We start from the raw sequence: 18833 nt of genomic DNA, 5'->3' as shown, positions 1-18833 counted from the left end.
TAGATGGGTGGTAAAAACAAATATGTAATCCATTTTAAATGCAGGCTTTAACAACACAATGTGGACTAAGTCTAAGTATGAATACTTTCTGAAGGCAATGTACAAGGCTTTGAAAAATAATTTCCTTCTCAGAGGACAATTAAACTTATCTAAAATTGTACAGACAGTACACAATTCAAATGTCTGTTTGACGGGTCCAAGTAAAGTAAATCCGTAATGTAAGCCAACCAATGGCCTTCTATGGAGGGAACTTTGAAGTCAGTCATCTGAAATGTATGGTATGTTTGGCAACTGAGCCACCACCTGGCAGCTATTTTGTGCCAACACATTGCACATGCATCCGATGAATAATGAGGAAAGTAATAGCAACAGTTGATTGCCAAGTACAACCGAGAACATGGCAACTTTGAAGTATCGTTGAAGTCAGTTAACACTAGAACCGTTAAAGCAGTCATTTGAACTGCTCATTAATTAATTTATTCTTAAAGTCATGCCCCATTCCGTCCTTGACTTTTCCTAAATAAGTCTATATAATACACTGTGGTTGTTAGAATCTAATATCACAAACAGAACTGGAGTTATGACCAGTTTTAGAAGGGGAATGTCATTTTTTGAATGGTGTTCCCCCAATGCCGCCACTCCTACCGACAGTAGGGCCTGCTCCGCTCCTTCTTCCGACATGAAGGTGCCGTGCCCAGTTGATAAACTAATTTCACACACATAACAGATTAAATAAATGAAGTAAAGTATGATGGGGGAGAAAGGGGGAGAATGGGTGAGTTGACGAGAGAGAGGAAGAACGATGCATAATTATGTAATCACCAATTGTGAATGAAGAACAGGGCTTGCCATGCTATTGTATTAATATATTCTAGTTATAATCTCATAATGGTACTTACCATATATCAGTCCACCAAATCCAGGCAGTTTTATCAGTCTACTCTGGCCAACTTGGAGTACATACACAGTGAGAGCGTGCAGAATTTACAACGGCAAGAAGACCAAGACGAATGGATGCACATGCTGCGTTAGCGTTGCTACAAAATCCAAATGAAAACGACTCAGATGGTGGGGAAGAAATTAACCATGACATCTCTGATGAGATTCTTCTGATTCTGAGCCTCTGTCTGAAACTACACCTCAGACGTCAAAAAAGCCAAAACAGTGCGCACTAAACAGGTGCCCGCGCCCCCACCCAATGAAACTGTAGTGGAACGGTGAGACAGGAGAAAGGAAGAGATGGCAATGCTAAGAGCCCATTATGAGCACAAAATGTAATCACAGAGAACAGACCTTATATATCTCAAGAAAAAAACAACATCAGCAATGCACTCACAAGCTTTCGTTGTGGCATGGACATGCTCCAACTGATGCCATTGCATGAAGAAGCACACCATGCTGACAATAATTGACTATTTTTGACAGCTGTCATAGCAACACTTAAATTCATTATAATTCCATTAAGCTTTCGTGCTGATTTTCTTGAAACTGAGAAACTTGCTCTCCATCCTTCTGTCTATTACCCTACCTATCTTCTTCACTTTTTCTCCCCCACCACCAACCCCTCACCCTCTGCGATGGCATCCGTGAGCAGTCTCTCGCCAAGCGGCACCTGGGGCATGTCAGCCCGGAACAGGTTCCGGGAGTTGGGGCCCCCCGGCAGCATGATCTCCTGGCCCCCTGTCACCTCGGCCAGGTCCGAGAACAGGGTGACTCGCTCCTGGAGCAGCTCCAGCACCTCCCGGTCCTTCTGCTGGATGTCCGCTGGAAGGAGAGATGAAGGTAGAGAAAGGAAGATGGAAGGGATGGGGGCGGGGGGGTGGAAATAGGTGGAGTAGAGAGAAAAAGAGAAAGAGAAAGAGGGAAGGAAAGGGAGAAAGAGGGAGGGGAGAGAGGGAAAACCTGACATGATGGTCCTCAAGACCTCGACTTAAAAGTAGGGGGCAATCATATTCACACATTGTTCAGTTGGATGTCAGCTATAAGAGATTGTGAGAGATAGCGAGAGAAGGGGAAGGGAGAGAGGGAAGTGCAGGAGTACAAGTGAGCAAGAAAGATTGTAGTCAGAGAGAGAGTGACCAAGAGAGAGCAAGAGTGAAAATGAGAGAGAGAAAGGCTGTGATGTATAGACTGAGTTTGATGAGATCCTCCACTGGGCCTGAGTAGGAGTCAGGCTTCACACTTATCCTCCTACACACAGAGCGAGAACTGCACATTGTACTGTAAGCCCCATGTAGAGAGGGAAAGATGTGGGGTGGGGAACGAAGAGGAAAGGAGAGAGAGAGAGATAGAGATTGAAAGGGAGAGGTGGAGAGAGAAAAAGGAAGGGATGGATTTGGTCAAAGGGATTGATAAAGAGAACGATGGAGGTAGAAAGGAAGAGAGCGAGGATAGTGTAGAGAAGAAGTGAAATATGGAGTTCCTATGTACAAACACTTTAGATTTTACGTAGGTATAAGCACATCAAAGTTTATTGGCCGCATACAAAGATTTGCAGGCGTTATAGCAGGTGCAGCAAATTGGTTAAGTTACTAGCTCCAACAGTGCAGTAGAATGTTTTTATTGTATTTGTGAGACAATCAAAAATCAAGACATGATCCAGAATATTAATGTGGTGAGTACACAGTGAGTAAACAACAGAATATGATGTGACCAGCGATCAATGACTATACACATGGTGCATAAGTCTCAAGGTGAAGTATGGCAGGTAGACGGCTAGTGATGGCTGTTCAACAGTCGGATGGCCTGGAGATAGCTGTTTTTCAGTCTCTCGGTCCCGGCTTTGATGCTCATGTACTGTCTGTATGCAAGATGGTGAACAGACCGTGACTCGGTTGGCGGAGGTCCTTGATGATCTTCTTGGACTTCCTTTGACATGGAGTGCTGTAAATGTCCTGGAGGGCAGGCAGCGTGCCCCCTGTAATGCGTTGGGTGCACTGCACCACCCTCTGGAGAGCTATGCGGTTGAGGGAGGTGCAATTGCCGTACTAGGCGGTGATGCAGCCCAACAGAATGCTCTCAATGGTGCATCTGTAGAAGTTTGTGAGGGTCTTGGGGGCCATGCTGAATTTCTTCAGCCTCCTGAGGTTGAAGAGGCGCGACAATGCCTTTACCAAGGTGCAGGTGTGGTTGGACCATTTCAGGTCATCAGTGATGTTCACGCCAAGGAACTTGACGCTTTTGGCCCTCTCTAATGCGGCCCTGTCAATGTGGATGTGGGTGTGCTCTCTCTTCGGTCTCCTGTAGTCCACATTCAGCTCCTTCTGGGGGTTTTTTTACGTTGAGGGAGAGGTTATTTTCCTGGGACCACTCCGCCAGGGCTCTAGACTCCTCCCTGTAGGCTGTCTCATCATTTTTGGTAATCAGGCCTACCACGGGAGAATTTTCTTCAGATTTCCTTTGTTGAATTTCCCAGCTACAATAAATGCGGCCTCAGGATATGTGGTTTCCAGCTTGCTCAAAGTCCTGTATAGCTCCTTGAGTGCCACCGTGGTGTCGGCTTGAGGGGGGATATAAACGGCCATGACAAAAACCGACATTTGATGGAGAGGTATTCCAGATGGGGAGAGCAAAAGGTTTTCATTTTTTATACGTGGCCACAATCACAGCATGAGTTATTAATCATGAAACATACACGTCCACCTTTGCTTTTCCCGGAGAGTTCTTTCTTCCTGTCCGCGCGATATACGGAGAAGCAAACAGACTGTGTGAACGGAGAAGGTGTAGCTGGGGATAGCCATGTCTCTGTAAGACAAATTATGTTACAATCTCTTGTGTCCCTCTGGAAGGAGAACCTCACCCTGAGCTCATCTACCTTATTGTCCAGAGACTGTATATTAGCAAGTAATATACTCGGAAGCAGTGGGTGGTTTGCCCTTCTACGGAGACTGACTAGAACGACAGCTCCCCTAGCTCTCCTTCGGCGGCATCTTTTTGGTAAATCACCCGGGATGAATGGGGCTGCTTTGTGTAACCCAAACAAAGGGTTCAGGTCTGGGAAGTCAAATTTGGGGTCCAGAAGTTCTTGTCGGTTATAGGAAAATTTACCATAAATGTTCTGAGCAAATAAAATAAGAAATAATACAAAAAACGAAATAGTGCAAAGTTGGATCTAGAAATAGGGCTGCCTTGTCTGTCCGCGCAATCTTGCCATCTCTACATTACATATTGATCTGTATGAGTGTGTGTTCATTGCTGACCTTTCAGTCGTCTCAGAAGGGCCTTGTCTTCAGTCTCTATGAGTGGGAACTCTTCCCTGGAAGGACAACTGCAGAGACAAAAAAAATTTTTGAGTGTATGAGTGGTGTGTGTGTGTGTGTGTGTGTGTGTGTGTGTGTGTGTGTGTGTGTGTGTGTGTGTGTGTGTGTGTGTGTGTCTGTCTGTCTGTACCTTCTGACAGTGTGTTGTATGAGGCGTATCCAGGTGTTCTTGTCATCTTTCGAGGCAGCATGGACCTCATACATCTCCGGAGGAGAGGAGTCACTGATGAGGAAGAGCCCTCGCTCCTGATTGGCTATCTCCCTAATCATGAGGTTCTGCAGGGAGAGGACCGGAGACTTGTCCTGCAAAGAGGGAGAGGGAGAGAGGAGAGAAAGAAGGAGAGCTGCTATATTCCCTGACTTCCCCATACGGTATATTAAATTGTGACAAAACAAGTCTATATACACACACAAGTGTTTTTTGTTTGTCATTGTGTGAGTGAGAGTGAGAGAGAGAGTGTAAGCGTGTGTGTTTGTACTTACTAGGCAAGGAAAGATGAACCTCTGGTCTTTCTCCTGTAGGAACACTAGGATGTCTGTCATCAGCAGGACCTGCACATCTAAACACACACGCATGCACACGCACACAAAATAAAAACCTCCTTTAAAACATGGTTAAACAACATGTTTTGGGGATAGTTCCATCACCTACAAACTTCTGTGACAAATTAAGCTAGTGGAGGCTGGTTTCCATGTGTTTGATACTGTTAATACATCCATTCCACTCAAGCCATTACAAATAGCCTGTCCTCAGCCACACATACAGACACACACACACAAACCCTTCAACACACACACACACACCTTTGAGCCTGGACCCAGGGGTTTTCCAGAGCAGCATTCCCTCATGGATGAGTCTCCTGCGGAGCAACTCTCCTCCTCTGAACAGGCCACCGTCCCTCACCTTGGCCTCGGCGCGAGGGTCCAGCCTGGCCCGGATCTCCTGCAGTCTCTGGGTCCGCTCAAGCTCCATCACCTGGACAGCAGGGTCATGATCATTAGGCACTGAATGAAAGCAAATGGACTGAAACAGGGCGGGACTACCTGGACCTGTCCAATGAGAATCATCCATTTACATGCCCTAATGCAGTGGTTCCCAAACTGTGGCGGGTGCGAGGGGTCGGCAGGGGGGGTGTGGGGGTCCCTCCCTCCAAAAAATGTAATAATATACACTATATATACATAAAAGTATGTGGCCACCCCATCAAATTAATTGTTTCAGCTATTTCAGCCACACCTGTTGCTGACAGCAAAGTGTATAAAATAGAGCACACCGCCATGCAATCTCCATAGACAAACATTGGAAGTAGAATAGCCTTACTGAAGATCTTAGTGACTGTCAACGTGGCACCGTCATAGGATGCCACATTCTCAACATGTCAGTTTGTCAAATTTCTGCCCTGCTACAGCTGTCCTGGTCAACTGTAAGTGCTGTTATTTTGAAGTGGAAATATCTAGGAGCAACAACGGCTCAGCCGCAAAGTGGTAGGCCACACAAGCTCACAGAACGGGACAGCCGAGTTCTGTATAACGTCAGCACAAGAACTGTTCTGTGCAAGCTTCATGAAATGGGTTTCCATAGCCGAGCAGCCGCACACAAGCCTAAGATCACCATGTGCAATGCCAAGTGTTGGCTGGAGTGGTGTAAAGCTCACCGCCATTGGACTCTGGAGCAGTGGAAACGCGTTCTCTGGATTGATTAATCGCGCTTCACCATCTGACAGTCCGAAGGGCGAATCTGGGTTTGGCGGATGCCAGGAGAATGCTACCTGCCCCAATGCATAGTGCAAACTATAAAGTTTGGTGGAGGAGGAATAATGGTCTGGGGATGTTTTTCATGGTTTTGGGCTAGGCCCCTTAGTTCCAGTGAAGGGAAATCTTAACACTTTTCTTTGCACCCCATGACAAAATGTGTAGAATTGCTGGAAATAAGCTTTAAACCTGCAAAATTCTCCTCACCAACAAGAGGGGTATGAACAGTTTGTGTCATGAACAGTGCTTGTGCCCATAGAAATAGACGTGGTGCAGGATGTTCCCCAATGCTGGAAGGCGCGCCCCCCCCCAAGTGAAAAAGTTTGGGAACCCCTGCCCTAATGAACACAAAACTGGTTCACAATAGTGTCAGTGTGCAATGTATTTTCTGCACTGTGTAATTGCCACTTTCTCATGGACATAGTAAAAGGACAGGTTTATAGATAGTGTGGAAAGTCAAAATGGCGTCCTTTATTTTAATCTGACTAAGAGGTGTTAGTTAATGTCAGAATTGATCTCAGTAATAACCTGAGTAAATCAAACTATAAATGGATTAATAGAGGAGTAAAGCACCTGGTGGTCCACTGAGGTAAGTAGCTCCCTGATCTGAGTCAGAGACTGGGTCAGACAGGAGGCCTCCTCTTCATTGTCTGGTTAAGGGAGCGAGAAAGAGAGAGGGTTATAAGGGGGTTAGACATTATTAGTAGTGCTGTTTTTAACCATGCTCAGTCATTGCCTTTAAAGACCCTGTGCTTTTAGTTAGTTCTGAGGAACCTCGTCTCATGATATAAAAAGCTGGCATAGTTTGGCTACATTTTTGATACCCCACGTTATATTTAGCTTCCCCCAACAATATATTTTATTCTAATGTGAGCATGACTTATCACCCTCGCCCCTGGTTCCATTTGCTTTATTCACGGGGTCTTGTTCTCACCCTTGGTGTTGTCAAGGATACGCTGGATGAGTACGGGGTACTTGGTGATGCGCTGAGTGACCAACAGGATGCACTCCTGGACGCCATGGCGACGCAACAGGTGACCCCGACACACCCGCTGAATAGAGAGCGGAAAAGAGAGATTAAAGATGAGACAGAAGGGAGAGAAAGTGATAGAGAAAGATCGAGTTAGTGTGAAAGAGAGCACGAGAGAGTGAGAGGGAAAGAAGAGTGAAACAGCAGGAGAAAGGAAGACATGAATATGAACAAGACAAAAACAGGTGAGGAAAAACAGGAAAAGCAGCAAACAGAAGGATCGATGGAAAACAACAAATATTTGTGTTTTGTAATGCAATCAAGAGCAAATCATTTTTTTCACCGGAATTCTGGAGATATCAATTGATATGAATGATACACCCTCAAAACTAGCTTGAAGAGCTTTAAATCTAAATGAAAGATAAAACATACCATTTACAATAGAAAAAGTACATGCACACGAACATTTCCATTGGCCTATTGTTCTTTCTCTGTGCCCCCTCTCTCATTCTTTCTCTCTGCTAAGGAATATGAAACTACCAAATAGCATGATCATCACAAGTAAGACTTCAGCAGTGGTGACAAAATTTGTGGGTTTCTATTTTTTTTTTTTTACATAAACACAAAAGCTCTCCCTGGTCTCAGTTGTTCACTCTATCCCCATCTCAATTCAATGTTTTTATTGACATGAAATACATTCTGTGAATATTGCCAAAACATTCCCAAAAAGTTTCAGAAGTAAAAAATGTCATAAAGTCACATCTTGTTTTTCTCTCTCTCTCCCTCGGTCTTACCCGTATGAAGTACTGGAACCTCTTGTCTCTGGCCAGCAGCTCCTTGTACAGCTTGACAGCCTTCAGGTGGCGGCTGCAGAACTCAGCGTAGGTCTTCCTCATCTCGTCAGCACACTGGCCCGAGAACTGAGAGAAACAATCCGTCAATCAATCAAATCAAATCAAATCAACATAAAGCACCCTGGCCTAGACCCCAAAGACCAATCAAAAGCAGAGTGGCTAAGATAAACTCCCTAGAAGGAAGAAACCTCGAGAGGAACCAGGGGAGGACCATACTCCTCTGTTTGTACAGTGTAGTTAAGATTACGTATGACAATAAAGGCCAGAGTTTCTCAGAATTTGAAAAGAATGAATGATCCACAAGGATGGGAAATGTATAGATCACATATTTTATTTTGTAATTATTTGTATTTTTACTTAACCTTTATTTAACTAGGCAAGTCAGTTACATAAGGCAGTGGGTATAATTTCCATGTCATCCTACCTGTTCCAGTAGCACATCTCCCAGCTGATGGATAGTGAAGTTGTAGGTGCTGCCAGGCTGTAGGCTGTGGTTGCGCCGGGTGAGCAGCTGTGCCAGGAAGCGGGCATGTATGGCGGTGAGACGGTCTAGGCAGGGGAAGATGGCGTGCACCACGCCCGGCTCAAGCTGCACCTCCTCCAGCATGCCCTGGCGGAACACCCTCTCCATGATGCGCAGCGTCCGCACATGGTGCAGCTCTGTCTGGATCAACTCTGAGGAAGACAGAAACGCAAAGAAAGAGTCGATCATGTAACATGTAACATCTGGTGAAAGAACATTCATATTTTGCTCTGTTCATAACCTGCCAGAAACACGTAGAACACACATGACAATTTGGGAGGACGCACAGGGTCAGCTGCACCCCTGGAGCTATGTCGGTGTTAGGTACCTTGCTCAAGGGCACAACAGTAGTGGATTGTGGCCATGATCTGAAAGAAGTAGCACCCTCCAGTAGCCACTTTTTCATTGCCCAGCCCATGGCCTTTTCACCACAAAGGGAAAGAGGTTCAAGTGCATGTCACTGCTCTCACCATAGATGACGTCCTGCCGCTTGATGATGTCTTTGCGATGCGTCTGCAGGTAGCCCGAGTCCACCGCCATGCTCCATGAGTCCGCCTCAAAATCCCGCCCCTCAATCTCCATTTCTTCCAGCATGGAGGTGTAGTACTCTTCCCCTGAGAGAGGAAAACATTCATCCAGCGTAAACAACAAACGGACAAAAACAGACCATCAATGCCTCAAATGTTCACAGTTCTAAAGTTGCTCCGGACAATCTATCATTTTTTATTATCACTTTCAAGGTAGACAAGGACATGACAGTTGCCAATATCCCTTTTAGGTTCTTATCCCGAATCCCTGAGGTTTTCCCTACGTAACAGATGCAACCTTGTCCCAGACACAAAGACTTGCATAAGCTACACAATCTGTGCGCCTAGACTTAAGATCAATAGCAAATACAGAGCACAAATGTCCCACATTCAATCCCAGGAAGGCACAACCACGTCACTGTGTCTTACCCTCATCGTTGAGCGACTCCATGGACATGGCTCTGTTCCTGAAGTTGAGCGAGTCTGTGGACTGGGACAGGATCCTGCGCAGCCCCAAGGGAGAGTCATCATTCAGGTTCCTATGTAGAGGCATGGACGAGGACACACACACACACGGACAAAAACACACATATATATATACACATGCACCAAGAAACATGTATAATATACACATGCAGGTACAGTATACACACACAGAAACCATCAACATAAATATGTATGAGCACACAGAAAAAACAAGACAAAAACGGTGATACAGATACAAATCACACAAAGGACAAGCAGAGACGAAACACACGCGCGCACACCCATCCATGCATTGGGATACACAGAGACACACATGATTACAATGGTACAAAATCACAAAACGCACCAATGTACGAGCCACTGTGAATATTACCGTTCATGCTTATGTCCTGAGACACACACACACACACATACAGATGAGGCATATGCCATGTGTAGATAAACATGTTAGTTCACACATTCAGTAGACTGGAATCTGCCACTGCTCCTCTATCACCAACTGCTGACAGTTATTATACATGTCTGAACCTTGTAAGATCAAACCAAAACTGATAAAACACCACACACACACACACAGAAAGTATTCCGACCCCTTGACTTTTTCCACATTTTGTTACGTTAAAGCCTTATTCTAAAATTGATAAAATTTGTTTCCCCCCTCATCAATCTACACACAACACCTCACAATGACAGTTTAGATTATTTTGCAAATGTGTATTTAAAAAAATAACTCAAATATAACATTTATATAAGTATTCAGACCCTTTACTCAGTACTTTGTTGAAGCACCTTTGCCAGCGATTATAGCCTCAAGTCTTCTTGCATATGACGCTACAAGCTTGGCACACCTGTATTTGGGGAGTTTCTCCCATTCGTTTTTGCAGATCCTCTCAAACTCTGTCAGGTTGGATGGGGAGCGTCGCTGCACAGCTATTTTCAGGTTTCTCCAGAGACGTTCGGGCTCTGGCTGGGACATTCAGAGACTTGTCCCGAAGCCACTCCTGCATTGTGTCTTGGCTGTCATGTGCCTTTCACTAAGGAGTGGCTTCCACAAAGGCCTGATTGGTGGAGTGGGGCAGAGATGGTTGTCCTTCTGGAAGGTTTTCCCATCTGCACAGAGGAACTCTGGAGCTCTGGCAGAGTGACCATCGGGTTCTTGGTCACTTCCCTGACCAAGCCCCTTCTCCCCCGTTTGCTCAGTTTGGCCGGGTGGCCAGCTCTAAGAAGAGTCTTGGTGGTTCCAAACTTCTTCCATTTAAGAATGATGGAGGCCACTGTGTTCTTTGGTACTCTTCCCCAGATCTGTGCCTAGACACTATCCTGTCTTGGAGTTCTACGGACAATTCCTTCGACCTCATGGCTTGGTTTTTGCTCTGACATACACTGTCAACTGTGGGACCTTACATAGACAGGTGTGTGCCTTTCCAAATTATGTCCAATCAATTGAATATACCACAGGTGGGCTCCAATCAAGTTGTAGAAACATCTCAAGGATGATCAAAGGAAATAGGATGCACCGGAGCTCAATTTCTTGTCTCATAGCAAAGGGTCTGAATACTTATGTAAATAAGGTATGTTTTTTAACTTTTAACATTTGCAAAAATTTCTAAAAACCTATTTTTGCTTTGTCATCATGGAGAATTGTGTATAGATTGATGAGAAAAAATAATCAATTTTAGAATAAGGCTGTAACGCAACAAAATGTGGAAAGAGGGAAGGCGTATGAATACTTTCCAAATGCACTGTAACACACACACACAGTGTGTGGGACTTTCATTTCTACTATGAAAAGTGTATATGTGGCAGACATATAGGCATGATGTCACTATTAATGTCAATGACAAGATTGCCTGAGGTTTCTCTCGTACCCTCCCACTTCTTTTTCTGTTTTGGCCAATGAGCAGGAGGTGGCGGGGCTCACCCTGTAATGTTATTGGTGGAAACGCTCTTGGAGAGGGAAAGACCGGAGCGTCCACGGCGCGAGCCCAGCAGGGATTGGCGGAGGTTGTCAGAGTGGTAGATGGCTGAGCTGGGGCGTTCCCTCATCATGGGGGCTAACAAGGAGTAGATATAGGAGGAGGGGGGGGGGGGGAGGAGTAGGAGGAAGAGGGGAAGGAAGAAGAGGGAAGAGAAATATAGTGGAATAATGGAAAAGGAAAACTAAGTGGAAAAGGAGTCTCCACAGATGCAATTAAGGGGTTTAAAAGTGAAACCATAGCAACTCCTGCTCAATTGCAAAACTGACATTGTTATTACATTCTAGTCCAATAGTGAAAAAATATTTTTCCTTCGCGTATGTAATAAAGAATTCTAAATTTGTAGCGTGTGTGCCTACGTGGGGCACGTCTGTGTGTTTGCATGTCCTCACTTTTGGTACGAAGGGTTACGTTCTGCAGAGCTGAGTTGTTCCTCATGAGAGCCATCTTCTGTTGCTGTGGTTACAGAATACAGTTCAATATCATATACCACGGCACTTATTATTACATACTTGTATATGTAGTAGAATAAGGTTGCAATATACAGATAGCATATCAAAGGCAAATATCCATATATTACACAATTAATTGTGTATTTCTTGTGCAATTCCCATAATTTTGTGTGTCATGGAAAGGCACCAGTCTAATGTTTAAATTATATATTTACTCAGTATTATCATCTCTTACCCTCTGTTTCATTTTGGCACAGTTGGGCAACGTGTCTCGACAGCGGTTGTGGATGGTGACACTACAAGCTGTGAGAAAAAGAAACACACGAGACTCACTCAACTATTTTCTCTCTCTCCTCTCACTCTCAATGTCCCCCCTACCCTATATGGATATTTTGTCCCTCATTCTGTTCTTCTATTTTATGTCATATCGAATATGGAGACACTTTGAATATATGGTGAGCATCTCCCTCTCTTTCTCCCCCCTGCCTTGTTTGTGGCCATTGTTTCAAATAACTTTGACTTCCTGTACAGGGTTTGTGAACAGGAAGTAAGGGTTTAGATAACTGCCGGAGGGGAGGAGAACCAGGGGTGTTTTGGAACCCTCGAGCCCCTCCACCGCCCACCCTTAACACTTGTCTGACCTAAATCTGGACTTAAAGCCTACTTAGTAGGCTTACACACTGAAAAAAAGGCAATCATGACTCCCTGTGAGATCTTTTAAGACAATATTTTGAGTGAAGACTGTTTTTGCTATTACTTATATTCACCTGTTTGATTTGGTGCTGTGAAATCAAGCCAAACAAAGTTGTGAGTGTTCTAGCATCCATGGTATTCAGTAAATTCTTCCCAACCCCTAAATGTTACCGGGAACTCATTTCCATATTTCATAATTGAGTAATAGGAATTAGAACAACGCTGTAAGACTAAAACAAAAAGAGTGACCTTTGATCTCTAACTCCCCCGCAAAATAAGAAGAAGCTGCAAAGAACTGAGTTAGCGCCTGGCTACGTTAATGTGGGATATCAGAAAAGAGCTTGGTGCAGGGCCAGCATAGGTTGCACAGTTCTGACACAACACCAGGACTATTATCTGAACAGGGGAATGCAGTCCTGACACTACACAGGGTATGTTTGTTATCTGTGACCAACCCTCTCTGTCTGGAAAACTGCATCAGGTTTGGTTGAGAAAGACAATGAAGAAATGCTACCCAGCAGAAAAAGTGAAGTAGGGGAGGTACACCGGCTGACAGCATAACAGGAAAGGGAGTGTGTGTGTGTGTGTGTGTGTGTGTCATGAGCAGGACTGTGTCTATATTTGTGTGTGAAATGTTTTGCCTGTGCGCATGACTGACACACCTTGGCAGGTTTTGCGTAAATTAATATGTATATTTGTGTGTGAACTGTGTGGCAAAATGTATTCCTAGAATTTACATATTTCAAAAAGAAATACTAAGCATAAGACCCAAATCAAATGTATTCCAGCACAATCTATTGTAAGTTAAATCAAATGTAATGAAAACACATTGGGCTGCAGCTCTTCTAGGCCAATTTAGTTGTGATGACAGTGGAGAGGTGTTTTTGAGTAGGTGTGAAGCTCCCCATATCCAACTCTCACCCATTATCTGACTGCATGTAGATCAAGGTCCATAATCAAACTATTTTAACTGAATTGATCGTCACATTGTAGTTTATTACTGTGCTGTTGCTTGTTTGGAGAGTTAACCGGTTTAACAGAGTTAACAGGTTGATTTGGTTGGAAAGGAATGGTATAGATTGTTCCCTTTGGTAGTGCCCCGATATTCTGCCACTATAGAGTGATGTGACAATGTATGTCCTGATAAATGATGCTGCATTATTTTAAAGCATCTTAGGGTTTTAGAGGTACAGGGTATGGTATGCTTTAGAGGTGCTTTTGTGGTTTGCTGAGGCCTGTATCTGAAGGATGTGGTGGGTAGGCAAGGCTTACTTGGTCAGTTAAGGGACACTATAGAGGGGTGCTGTGTGTGTGTGTGTGTGTGTGTGTGTGTGTGTGTGTGTGTGTGTGTGTGTGTGTGTGTGTGTGGTAGTAGTTTTATTAGTAGTGGTAGTAGCATTAGCATTAGTAGTAGCATTAGTAGTACTCACTGGGGCAGCTGAGGGCCTCCTTGGCAGTGATGCTCTTGTTGCATGCTGAACAGAGGGTGGTCCCCGACACGGTGAGGGAGGTGAAGAGGTGCCCGTTGCTGTAGCGCGCCTCCCTGTCCCGTGCCTCTTTCTCCCTCTCCCTCATGCGCTCTTTCTCCTTATTCTGGGAGGAAATTAAAAAGAGGAGAGAAGCAGAATGCACTGATTACATACAATGGCACAGTTGACATGAGGTGGACAGGTCAGAGCCTTTTGTCTGTTGTCATCCAGCACAGGAAGTAGACAGGGAAGGCTTCCTCTTTTGTGGCTAAATTGGGCAGGGTGAGCTGTTGCTAGGTCAACAGCGGCAAAAGAGGGAGCTCACGAGACTTGATTCCCTGTGTATTAGATCAGTATGTATGGGTATGTCTCAAAACCAAATGTCACTGTAAAAGTAAGAGCATTTACAAGACCGGTCAGAATTTTCTGACAGCGATGACCAGCAGAGGATGTTAATATGAGAGAGAGAAAGAAAGATGACTCCAGCATGTTACACAACATAGGCCTATAATGAAACAATAGACGTGGGTCTTCGTTTTCACGGTTTTTCTCCACCTTCTTACTCACTACCTCCCACTCTCTCTTCCTTTTGTCTCTTTTCTCATTTGAAGGTTGCTATTGAAAAGAAATTTGGAGGATGCCTTGTGACGATCACAATAAAAAAGGAACCCACGGTAGCCAGAATGACTGTACAACATTCTATCAAATCAAATTCTCTGTAGTTTTCCATAATAATAATATTTCCAAGTGGTAAATGTCTAGACAATGACCGTCATGGTGTTTCCCACCATCTCATAGCCCACACAGCACTAACGCACCTGATAAATTGTCTGGTTGACAAAACGAGACTTAATGAGTAGATTATTTGTCACATCAGGTTGAATTGTGTGTTAGGGCTTGGCCGGAACAAAAATGTGGGTTGAGGGGACAGGATTGGAGAAACACTGCTCTGAATTCATCCAGAGACTACTTCTACAGTTTAGTTTTTTATTTATGAGATAAATGTATTTTGCAAGAGTGACCCGTTCAAATTAGCAGCAGTCGGCATAGTGATGTTCAAAAGTTAACATTTACCAATACTACCTTTACATTTTAGCATCATCACCTCAGATTTTGATATGCTGGAACGGGTCTTCGAAACCTCTACCTCTAACATTTTTACAGGAAAACGACAAGAACTATAGCAACGAAGTTTAGAATGAGTCATTTCTGATGCGTCAGAGGCAAGAGCACACTTCCCCTCTCCCTTTTTGCATGCTCCTCTTCTCTCAATATATAGCCTAGTGCTGTAGAATTGGCTTAGGTGCTAATGTGAGCAATACATCAGGGAGTGAAAAAATAGATGGTGTGTGATGGAGACAGGCAGCTATAGTTGTCCTCCCTATAAACGCTGTTTTAGCTGAAGTTAGTTTGTGCTCTCATTAAAAGGTGTCAGGAGCATAACACTGAGAAAGACATGGGATAATGGATAATAGGGGCGATTCATTTTATACTCTTCCACCTGTTTACTTCACTGATAAACACACAAAGTATGTTTCACACCTCTATGTGTGCGTTTCCTAGAATATCCATGTATCCTGTGTATGGTATGTGCGGTGACATAAAATATGTGTGTGCATGTGTGTGTGTGCTTATCCTCCAGATTAAGGACTGATCTGTAATTGCTGTGTGGATTGAGGTGGCCCTGTAACCTGGTTTCTTTCCTCTGGAGGGATGCTGGGGCAAAGCAGTGCCTGAGATGGATTTAAGTTTAGTCTCCCTGAACGACAAAAAGATAACGAGGAGTCAGTCTAATATTGGCCAGTGTGTGTGTGTGTGTGTGTATGTGAGAGAGTGTGGCTGTCTCTGGATCAGGTTCTGATGTGACATTTTCTTTATACCTTCAACCTGACACACAGCTCTGTAACGCACCATGTCATTGCGCTCTACGGGAAGTCATATACTCCGTCTCGCACACACGCACCATCTTTCTCCATCCATCCCTCTCTACTTCCCTCTCACTTTATTTCTAACTCTCGAGCTTTGTCCTTCGCCCTCGGCCCTCTCGTTTGAACACATTGCCGCCTACAGTTTCCCCTGTGTGCTATAGATTGCAATAGCTCCCTCCCACCTGTACTGTAGGAAGTATTCCTATTTCATTTGGTTAAGTTCAACACAACCACCGACCATACATACCGGTAGCAATTCCAATTAAAATAATAAAATACGGAATCACATAGTGATGATGGGGGTTTTTACTGGTCACTATTTTATCAGGGTTTGAATTACAAGGGTGTAGGAGTGCTAGGGACTATCAAAGCAAATAAGAGCCCGTAAAGGCTTTAAAACATCAACAGCAGGTGTTGTAATAAGCGTTTCAGGAAAAATATTGACTTTGATATACTAGGGCAGTGTTTCTCAACCTTTATTAGGAACAGACCTGGGTTCAGATGGTATTTGTTTTCCCCCCCAAATACTTAATTGCTTGACCTTGCCTGGTGCAAAGAAACCAAAAGAATACTCCCAAAAGTGCAAACCCCACCCATATGGCACTCCAAGCAGGCTCTGTAAAACACTCAAAAGTATTTAAGAGAAAACAAATACTATTTAAACTCAGGTCTGATTAGTGTAATGGAGTCGATGTGTAATTTGAACTGAGGATACCAGCAAAATTACTGGAAGCATAGGTGTGTCCTGAATTTGAGTTGACCATGCAAAGCCTCTAACTGTCCAGTTTGTAGTAGTGTATGAGTGCCCAATAGATTTGGTGGCACTGACCCCAATACTATGTTCATGTTCAATAAATATGCAAAAGGAATACACAGGCATACATGTGCGCACATACACCCCAATGTAGGAAAGTGATGTTTATATGGCGCTGGCAAGCCACGGTTCTCTGCCATCTACTGTGCCTGAGAAAACAGATGATATCACACCAACAGAGTGGCATTTCTATGGCAACCGTTGCTATAGTCAAACGCACACTGAGCACAAATGCATGTAGTCCTCCCTTACACACAAGATCACTACATTAACAAAACTAAGGACACATTCAGTCCTCACTCCCTGAAACCAGCATGCGCACACACACACACATATATAATTCGATATTGATATTGCATACAGGATCTCGATAAAATCAAAGATTCACACATGCAACCCTAGACCAGCGCTGTCCAGAACAGAATTACTCATTGAATCAGTACCTGCTGTATCAGTCGAATAGGATAGGAAGGCAAAATGGTACACACAACATGTTATATTTTAATATTGCATACTTGCATGATAAGAGCATGATGCACTGTTGGTTTGTTGTTGTAGCCTGCTATGTATGGTGTATAACATCCATATGTACTTCTGAAAAAACGAACAAATACTGTACAGATAGTGTAATCTTTCTGATTGGAAGAAGCATCTAAACAAAAATGGCAAAACTTCCAACATAAGTTATTTTAGTCGTGTCTGATAGGCTATATATATCCTAAAAACGGCCAAATGGAAACTGTTACTTCCAGTGACCATGTTTGCTTTCCAGTATGTGGTAACACTCTGTGTGCCGATGCGCAAAATAATGGCGCCTGGGGAATCATGACCAAACAGAAAAATGTGATGAACAGTATACGTTTCCAGCGTACCCAGACCAGTTCTCACCATACAGGCACATCATTGGAAAGCGCGTCGGTTGCTTTTATAAAGCATCTCCATATTGCGCAAACTTCCTGAAAAACTGCCTACGTGCTTCTGCAATGATGATCGCAATCTAAACGTTATTATAACCAAATGTAAGATAATGTCTCCAATTCTAAAATGACATGTATAAGTTTAAAGTTGTATTAGTCGTATGTACAGATGCTCTCGAAAAACGTGCTTGTTGCGCATTTCACTTTTCTTGTCAGAAGTTTGCCAGTAATAGTAAGCCTCAAAATACATCTACTCACCCGTAAACTAATCTCTCTCATTCTCTCTTGTCGAATTTTGGACAGATCCGCGACTCTGGACATGATGAGAATCGGATCCCTTCCTCTCCAGTACGATAAATCCTTATAAAGGCAAAACGCTTGTAGCTGTCAAGCAGGTACTTCAAATATCCGCCTGTTTTGTTCTTCCCTGAGAGGTTAACGCTGAAGTAGTTATATGATTATATGGCTAGGGTAAATGGACTGTGTAATAACCAAACTATTACCCCTTTACAAAATAGCGCGTTCAACTTCTCCAACGGTTCGGTCTCTGATGCTGCGTAAGAGGCGACTTTCTCATACAGGAAATTCAGTCGTTTTTTTACACTTCAGATGATCCACCATCACGCCTACTGGAGGAGGTTTCATAGTTTCATAACCAGCCTCTCTTTCTCTCAATTCTGTGGTACCACTCAATGCGCTGTGCTAGCACATAGAAAAACAATGGAAGGTAGTAAATCAAGAAAACTTTTGAGCTCTTTCTGGTACTATGAAGATTGAGGGAGAGGTCACTAAATGTAAAACACACACGCACACACACCATGCTAGATAAATGGACAAGCACAGGCTAATAATATTCCAGAAATAGCCAGAAATCAAATATTCACAAATGTGTTGAAATAAGATGACAGCAACTTCACATGTAATAGCTGAAGAGCTTTGGAAAAGTGGAGAAATGCATTACCAATTTACACTGAGGGGACCACTTCCAATGATGTCATAATCAATGCCTTGTCAATTCATACTGACATGTTATATGAGTTGTAAATGCATTGTTGATAACAATCTCAAATTAAATTGCATGTTTTGATCATGTCATTCTCATTTAGACATTTTCTATGGAGGAAAGTGGGCAGAAAATGGCGGCATAAACGTCGAAGCTGTAAGAAATGTGAAGTGGGTGGGGTGAGTGGGGAGTGGTAGCCAAAATGTAGAG

The 18833-nt window shown here is 43.7% G+C and overlaps 1 protein-coding gene across 4 annotated transcripts in view; it reads right to left on the bottom strand.

Moving 5' to 3' along the window:
- Window positions 1–18833, bottom strand: part of LOC120027181 (rho guanine nucleotide exchange factor 2-like) — a 47313-nt gene that overhangs the window by 13228 nt on the left and 15252 nt on the right. For 2 of the 4 annotated variants that reach the window (XM_038972053.1, XM_038972054.1), the window contains exons 1-16: window positions 17879–18191; window positions 13923–14085; window positions 12035–12102; window positions 11740–11803; window positions 11293–11425; window positions 9315–9424; window positions 8829–8972; window positions 8260–8510; window positions 7776–7901; window positions 6946–7063; window positions 6585–6661; window positions 5064–5235; window positions 4743–4819; window positions 4390–4562; window positions 4200–4267; window positions 1570–1764 (exon numbers count right to left, since the gene is read on the bottom strand). In XM_038972053.1, the coding sequence (XP_038827981.1) occupies window positions 1570–1764; window positions 4200–4267; window positions 4390–4562; window positions 4743–4819; window positions 5064–5235; window positions 6585–6661; window positions 6946–7063; window positions 7776–7901; window positions 8260–8510; window positions 8829–8972; window positions 9315–9424; window positions 11293–11425; window positions 11740–11803; window positions 12035–12102; window positions 13923–14085; window positions 17879–17941 (2002 nt within the window). In that variant the 5' untranslated portion in view covers window positions 17942–18191. Of the gene's footprint in view, window positions 1–1569; window positions 1765–4199; window positions 4268–4389; window positions 4563–4742; window positions 4820–5063; window positions 5236–6584; window positions 6662–6945; window positions 7064–7775; window positions 7902–8259; window positions 8511–8828; window positions 8973–9314; window positions 9425–11292; window positions 11426–11739; window positions 11804–12034; window positions 12103–13922; window positions 14086–17878; window positions 18192–18833 lie in introns of those variants that run through there. The other 2 variants (XM_038972056.1, XM_038972055.1) reach the window with 1 other exon arrangement.

This window comes from Salvelinus namaycush, chromosome 32 (genome assembly GCF_016432855.1).
Source record: "Salvelinus namaycush isolate Seneca chromosome 32, SaNama_1.0, whole genome shotgun sequence".
NCBI classification, from domain to species: Eukaryota; Metazoa; Chordata; class Actinopteri; order Salmoniformes; family Salmonidae; genus Salvelinus; species Salvelinus namaycush.
This window is presented reverse-complemented; position numbering and strand designations above follow the sequence as displayed.